Source organism: Erithacus rubecula (genome assembly GCF_903797595.1).
Source record: "Erithacus rubecula genome assembly, chromosome: 16".
Classification (NCBI taxonomy): Eukaryota; Metazoa; Chordata; class Aves; order Passeriformes; family Muscicapidae; genus Erithacus; species Erithacus rubecula.
In genome coordinates this window covers 14,780,632-14,787,818 of record NC_136668.1, presented here as the reverse complement: position 1 = coordinate 14,787,818, position 7,187 = coordinate 14,780,632, and the positions used below count along the sequence as shown (strand labels likewise).

Here is a 7,187-nt window from a genome sequence, read left to right as displayed (position 1 = left end):
GCAGCGCTGTGGATGCTGGGGCTTGGGCACGGCTCAACCACAACCACTTCCTGCACTGCAATGACAACAGCCCAGCCCTGGGGGTACCTGGTAGCTGGAAGAGGCACCTTCTCTCTCAGAGCCCATTTCAGACTGGCTTGGCCTCTGAACCAGAGCAGCTCAGAGCTCACCTGTCACACAGAGAGGAGCTGGGGCCAAGCCAGAACAGGTGTGCTGAAGGAAGGTGAAGGGAACAGGAAAAGGGAGTAGTGCCAGCACAGCCCAGGGCATTCACAACTCACAGGTGTCCTGACAGTTCTTTATTGTCCTCTGAGCTGCGTGGCAGCTCAGCCATGTCCAGCACAGGAAAGCCACCTCCTGCACCTGCCCTGGGAGGCAGCACCAGAGCCTGCAGCAATGCCAGCAAGTCCCACTCAGCCTCTTCTGTTGCTCCCAGCAAAGTCCAGTCCTCAGCCTCTTCTGCTCCTCTGTGTCTCGCCAGCACTGCCATGCTCACCCGCTGCAAAACCCCTGCCTGCTCCAGGCAGCTCCACGGCAGCCACAGAGCCTTGGCACCAGCACAGAGCACACGACGGGCACGTGGGGATGGGCTCAGCCAAACGTGCACCAGGGGGTCTCGTTTGTGTCACAGTCCAGCAAGATATTGAGGACGGTGCAAGGGGCTCCTGCCACGCTCAGATCTGTCCGTGACTCGATCCGGTACCGCACGTTGTTCAGGCCTCCCTCCCGATCCACCTTAAACTGCTCCTGAGGAAGAGAAAGACTGATGGGGCCAGGCTGGAAGGGGGAAGCACCCAGTGCCTGGGGAAGGAGCCAGAGCTGGCAGAGGAGGGCTCAGAGCATGTGGTGACTACAGCCCAAATCTCCTGTGGCTCCCCTTGACCACAGGTCTCACCTGCTTCTGTGCAGCAATGCGCTTCTGGTCTCTCTTCCTCCAGGCTGGGTCATGCAGGTGCTGGAAAGTCTCATATCCAGTTGTGATTCCGGAGGGACGACGAACCTGGGAGAAGAGCAGAGCTTCCATAAAGCTACTGGAAAACTCCTGCACCTGCTGCTGGAGAGCAGGGCTGCCTTCCCCAGTCCCCAAACTGGGTGGCCATAGTGGGGGCCAGGTGAAGAGACATAAGAAAGGGCAATTTCAAGCCAGGAGGGTGCAGAGACCCCTTACCTGGAGACCAGCTCCTTTGATACGTCGATAAAACTCGTCGTCCTCCCGTCCCCAGCCCCAGAAGCGGTTGGACATGCCATTGCACTGGAAGGAGAGCAGCACCATACCAGCCAAGGTCGAGCACAACTCCCCAGCCCCAGAGGAGCAGACACCATCCCAGCCTTCCCTGCCCTGCCCACCAGCAGCTCAGACCACAGGCTCTGTCCCCAGACCATGCTGTCCCCACTTCCCAAGCTGACCATGACAATGTTATAGCTCCTGCTCCAAACTGTCCAGAACATCCCACCCAGAAACTCACCAGCTCGTAGTGTTGCTTGGTGAGCAGCAGGATGCCACCCACGTAGGTCTTGTAGTGGTAGAGTGGGTGCAGCTCTGGGGATGCCACGTGGAAGGGCCCTGCCTCTGGGAAGCTGTAATCCAGGTGCTCATTGAGGGGCAGGAGATCCACGTCGTGCATGGCGATGTAGTCGGTGTCATTGCCACTCTCCAGGAAGCCCACATTGATCAGGGATGCCCTGTTAAACCTGCCACGGGACTGAGGGCTCTCAGTGCCACACAGCAGCCTCTGTCCCCACACATCCCTCTGCCACAATCATCAATGCTCAATGCCTGACTGGTCCCCAAATACACACAGCATTCCATTCTGCAACTGCGCCCCTGCTTCTCCCTGCACAGTGAGCTGCAGGTGACAGCATTTCCAAACACCCCATGGCCTGTCTTTGACTTCCAGAGCGCCCATATGTTTGCTGCTGCACACCTCTGACACTGAGGAGAAAGCTGAAATACCCGAGGATAAGGGATTCTATGCTAAGATTCTATTCTTGCTAAGGAAGAAGGATGCAAACCACCACTTTGTCCATCTCTAAGCTCTAGTGTGAGCAGTTTTAGGGAGAGCATCACACACTATCCCTGACATCCCACTGCTCTGCTCCTCTGCTTCTCTCCCAGCACTCAGAGCTTCGGGAATGACCCCCTTGGCACAAGCAGCTGCTACCTGAAGTGATCCACTTGGTTGAGGATGAAGATGCGGTGGCGGATCCTCTTCTTGCTGAGGAAGCGGTGCATGTAGGGCACGAAGGCCAGCAGCTCCTCGAAGCGCTCTCGGAAGGGCACCAGCAGCGCCAGCCGGTGCGGGCCCCACGCCGGATCCTCCTCGAGGGGCTGCGGGGGCGCGGGCGGCGGGCAGGGCTGCCGGGGAACCCCCCGGTGCTGCCCGCCCGCCGCCGGCCCCTCTGCCGAGCAGCTGAGCTGCAGCCAGAGCAGCGAAACGAAGCCCAGCAGCAGCGCCAGCAGGAACAGCGGGAACGCGGAGAGGCGGCCGGGGAAGAGCCGCAGGAGCGGCGGCGACCTGCGGGATGGGCGCGGGGTGAGCGCACGGTGGGCGAGCATCCCCCAAATCCCCCCGCCCGCCGGTGCCGCGCTCACCCTCCGCCGCGCAGCCGGAGCGCGTCCCTGCGGCGGGCCGGGCCCATGGCGCCCGCCCGGCCCCGCCGGCCCCGGGACACGCTGGCTGCGCCCGCCGCTCCCCCTTCTCCCCCGGAAACACGGCCCCGATCTCTTCCGCCGAAGGGGCGGGACAGGGGCGGCACCGCCCGCCGGGGACATCCCTCCATCCCGCTGCACCGGGAACCGCGGGGACACCGGGCCACATCCCCTGCGCACATCCCCGACACCGCACAACATCCCTGCACAGATCACCGACACCGCACACCATCCATCCCCTGCACAGATCACCGACACCGCACCCCATCCCTGCACAGATCACCGACACCGCACACCATCCATCCCCTGCACAGATCCCCGACACCGCACCCCATCCCTGCACAGATCCCCGACACCGCACAACATCCCTGCACAGATCCCCGACACCGCACAACATCCCTGCACAGATCCCCGACACCGCACACCATCCATCCCCTGCACAGATCCCCGACACCGCACCCCATCCCTCTCCTGCACAGATCCCCACCCACAGGTCCTTTGGGATCCTCCCAGGATTGCCTCCCTGCACCCACATCAAGCTGAGACCCCCCCCCCATAATCCCAGTTCTTTCAGCCCCATCACATCAGCACTTTCCATCCTCCCTCCCCAGCAGAGCTCCCCTTCTCTCCCCGTCAGACAGAGCCAGAGCCACGGGTGGTGTCAGTCCTTTAATGCCCACTCGCAGCCCCCTCCCCTCAGCCCCTCATGTTCACACCTGCCCCAGGCAGCACAGCAAGTCCCAGCAAGGCGGGGGGAGCGCTGGAAAAACCAGGGAGCAACCTCCAGGCTCCCACACCATGGCTCTGAGGAGCCAGCGGGCATCACATCACCCCCCTCAGTCCAACCCGCGGGAGGCCAAGGGCCGGGCGGGGGTTACAGCCAAACAGACAGGTAAGAAAATACTTCTGGTATTTCTCAGAAACAGCATTTAGAAACCACAGTTTGTTTTTTTTTTACAGCTCCCCATAAAAAATGATGGGTTTGGGCACAGGTGCTCCACTAGTAGAAACGTTTGTTCCGCTCCTGGCGCTTCTGGAAGACCACGGCTCCCACCACGGCGCAGACAATGATGCCCAGCAGCGCACAGAGCAGGAGCAGGAACACCTTCCAGCCCGTCAGCGGCCCGCTCCGGAAATTCCCCGTCGGGTCATCCACGTTGTCTGCAAGGGAAACAGAGACCAGAATAACCTCGGCTCCTGCGGAGTTGTGCCAGGTGTCACACCCCAAACCCCCAAATATCCTAAAGCGCACAGGCTCACCTTTGGGGGATTTAAGGAGGCTGACACTCGGCTCGATCTTGGTCCAGTCAACGCTCTCATCTTCTACAGGGTGCTCCACCATGAGCTGGAACAGCTTCATCGAGATAATGTCGTGATTGTCTGCGGAACAACCATGAGCACCAAGAACCATCAGAAGCTCTGAGATGTCCGCATACTCAGAGCACTCCTCAGACCATCCTCTGCCACGTCCAGTCTCCTTCCATCTCAAGCCACCCTCATCCCCAGGTACCAAACCGCAATCCAAAGATGTTCCTTAGCTCTCAGGTGCCTCCTTTCCCCAGCCATAGGTCCCAAAAGGGTTTCAAAAGCCCAGTGAACAATTCAGAGAAAGGAAGCCATGGAAACTATCCAGTGCATCCACAGAATCACAGAATTTTTAGGGTTGGAAGGGACCTCTGGAGAGCCAACTCTGCTGCCAAGACATGGTCACCTAATCCAGGCTCCAAACACCACAAAGCCCCCTCTCACCAGAGAGATCTCCAGTGCCAGCAGAAGCACCAAAGAAATATCCAGTTGGCAGCTGCACCCCTGCGATGTCGATACAGTTCTTCCATTCGTTCTTGTCTTCCACATCAGTCATCACCTGCAAAACAAGGAGAGGGTCACACCAGGAATGTACAGAATCATGGGACAGGATCCAATCTCCCTGCTCAAGCATCACCATCCCAGACCACATAGATTGTGTCCAGATGATTCATTAATATCTCCACACCCTCTCCAGGCAGTCACTTTTAGAACACCTCTATCCTGCCTGGTTGCACCTCTTTTAGATCTGGAGGAGCCAGAGAGGCAGTGGCTGAGCCTGGAATCCCATCTGCAGGCAGAGGCAGCCCTGCCCAGCTGAAACAGAGGTGAGGCGTGCCCGGCTCTCACCGTGAGGCGGCCGCGGGAGTAGCGCACGGCCAGGAAGGTGTCGTGGTTCTGGTTGCGCAGGTCGGCCGAGCAGCCGGCCAGCTCCGTCCAGCGCCCGTCCTTGCTGTGGTCGTAGCTCAGGGAGCCGTTGTTGACCATGGCAGAGATGTAGGGGAACACGCGCTGTGGGGACAGAGAGGGCTGCTGGAGCTCCCAGGGCACAGCAGAGCCCGCAGAGGGAGGACAGTGCAGCAGCAGGGCCATGGTCAGGCACAGAGCGCAGCACCACGGCAGCACGGCTGCTTCTCCACCTAAAGCTGCTTCTGAACCAAGCCAGAGCTGCCAAAAGCAGAGCAAACCTTTCTGAGATCCCATTTCATGTGATTCTGTGAATAAACCCACCCTGTACTCCAGGGCAGTCACACTGTCCCACACTTGCAGAGTGGCTAGATAAAAATCCCAGAATAATTTAGGCTGGAAAAGATCTCTGAGAGCACTGAGCCCAACCTGTGACCAATCCCCACCTTGGCAGCTCTGACTGCCACGTTCAGTTGTTCCTTGAGCACAAGAAGTATAAGAACAGAGCACAAGACCCAGAACAGACAGAAGTCTCACATAAGCAGCAAAACCACACACAAGGCTCTGTGATCAGTGGATTACCTACACCATGAGAGGACAAATGCAGGCAGGAATTCGCCTCCCATGAGCATCAAGACAACAGGGAAATGGGTCATTTCCAGGTGCTTCATGATTTAAGTATTATGGTTTTGATGGTACAGATCCCAGAGTTTTGCTTTCTGACTGCGCCATAATGAGATCCACAAACACAGAGCAGGACAGTAAAAAAGGATGCCCAGCCCTCACAGGATTGATTTATCTTGTGGCCATGGGGAATTCTGGTGCAAAAAGGCAACCCAGGAGTTTCTTTCAGACACACACATGTTCCAAAGAGAAAATAAGGGCAGAAACATCATGAAATAAGTATCCAAAGCACAGAGGTCAGGGGATGACATTCAGGATGAATAGCAGGTGGTGCTGGGTTTACACCAGCTCTGTGCCTGCTCTCTCTGTGCAGAGAAGATTCCTTGGCAACATCTGTGTAGCCAAGAGCAGCACAGGAAAGAGCAAGGAGCTTCTTATCTCCATTAATGCACACAAACTCTTCTCTTTACCAACTTCCCAGTTTAGGAAGAGCAGACCATGCTCAACTAAGGAGACTTTTCCTTGGATCAGGTGAGAGCACGTGGAGCAGGAAGGGAACTGCACAAGCTGCTTGGACTACTCACCTCTGTCGCCTCATCATTGGGATAGGTATCAAGGAAAATAGCCAGTCCATGGAAGTTGTCCTTGCTGCCAAAGACAGGACCTGGAAAAGGACAGAGGAGTAGAGAGCGGAAGAGACAGAAGCGAGTCAGAATTTGTGCTCAGAGAGTTCTGAGCTGTACGAGCTGTTCACTGCCAAGCAGGTGGCTGAGGGCACCTGCTGCCCGGACAGAACACATGGGACACGTCACCCCAAATAGTGAAACCAGCCCGGGGGCGCTCAGAGGCGCTCCCTGGCCAGCTGCCTTCCGGGACAGAGCCCGTGCACTGCGCACCGGCCGCTGACCTGAGGTCAGGCGCTCCTGCGTGTACCACAGCGCCAGCCCATCCCCGTGCAGGTTCTTCTTGCCGGCTCCGTGGATCTTGAAGTGGACGTGGAGCTCCCAGTCCTTGAGGAAGCAGGGCTGTGGGAGAAACGCCAGCGGCGTCAGGGCGTGGGGCGGCAGGGCCGCCCGATCCCCGCCCGTGCTCCCCCGGGCTCTCACCACGCGGTTCCAGATGGAGCCCCTCCGACTGCGCTCGTCGGGCGTCAGGCGCACGTACTGGCTGGTGACCATGGTGCTGTCCTGGAAGTCCCACAGTGGCATCGCGGCGGAGCCCGCGCCTGCAAAGGGGCGAACACAGCGCGGATCAGCCCGGGCCGCTGGCGGGGCGCCCTGCGCATCCCTCCGGCCCCGCGCTCACCCTGGTACGGTTTCATCAGCGAGTGCTCCCGTTTCAGGTGCTCGCTGTTGCCATCCGTGAGCTCGGCGGGCACCGGGCGCGGCCCGGCCAGGGCCAACAGCAGCGCGGCCGCCGCCACCAGCCCGCCCGCACCCGCCGCCATGCTCCGCTTCCGCCTGCCGCCGCTCCGCCCTCAGCCCTGCCTCTCAACCGCAACAGCCAATTACAAATCCGCACTCACTGTGATCCCGCCCCCAAACCTGAGCGGCATCACTGCCCGCCTATTGCAGGGCAGGAGGGCGGGGCCAGCGGGGCACGCAGCTCCCGTTGCGCGACGGGAGACGGGAGGAGAGGAGCGAACGGCCTCCCGGCGTGCCCTGCGCGTGCTCGGTGGCACGGGGCGTGCCGGGAAATGTAG

At 59.4% G+C, this 7,187-nt stretch overlaps 2 protein-coding genes across 2 annotated transcripts; both read right to left on the bottom strand.

The window, feature by feature from the left end:
- Positions 1–246: 246 nt before the first annotated feature.
- Positions 247–2,742, bottom strand: B4GALT7 (beta-1,4-galactosyltransferase 7). Its single transcript, XM_079320174.1, has 6 exons — positions 2,594–2,742; positions 2,163–2,516; positions 1,467–1,692; positions 1,169–1,252; positions 896–1,000; positions 247–747 (listed from the first exon to the last, which is right to left on the bottom strand). The coding sequence occupies exons 1-6, from the start codon at positions 2,638–2,640 to the stop codon at positions 592–594; spliced, it is 972 nt and encodes a 323-aa protein (XP_079176300.1). The 5' UTR covers positions 2,641–2,742; the 3' UTR covers positions 247–591.
- A 564-nt stretch (positions 2,743–3,306) lies between these two features.
- Positions 3,307–6,964, bottom strand: LMAN2 (lectin, mannose binding 2). Its single transcript, XM_079319709.1, has 8 exons — positions 6,791–6,964; positions 6,592–6,710; positions 6,393–6,510; positions 6,070–6,149; positions 4,805–4,966; positions 4,400–4,514; positions 3,911–4,030; positions 3,307–3,811 (listed from the first exon to the last, which is right to left on the bottom strand). The coding sequence occupies exons 1-8, from the start codon at positions 6,930–6,932 to the stop codon at positions 3,651–3,653; spliced, it is 1,017 nt and encodes a 338-aa protein (XP_079175835.1). The 5' UTR covers positions 6,933–6,964; the 3' UTR covers positions 3,307–3,650.
- Positions 6,965–7,187: the final 223 nt, after the last annotated feature.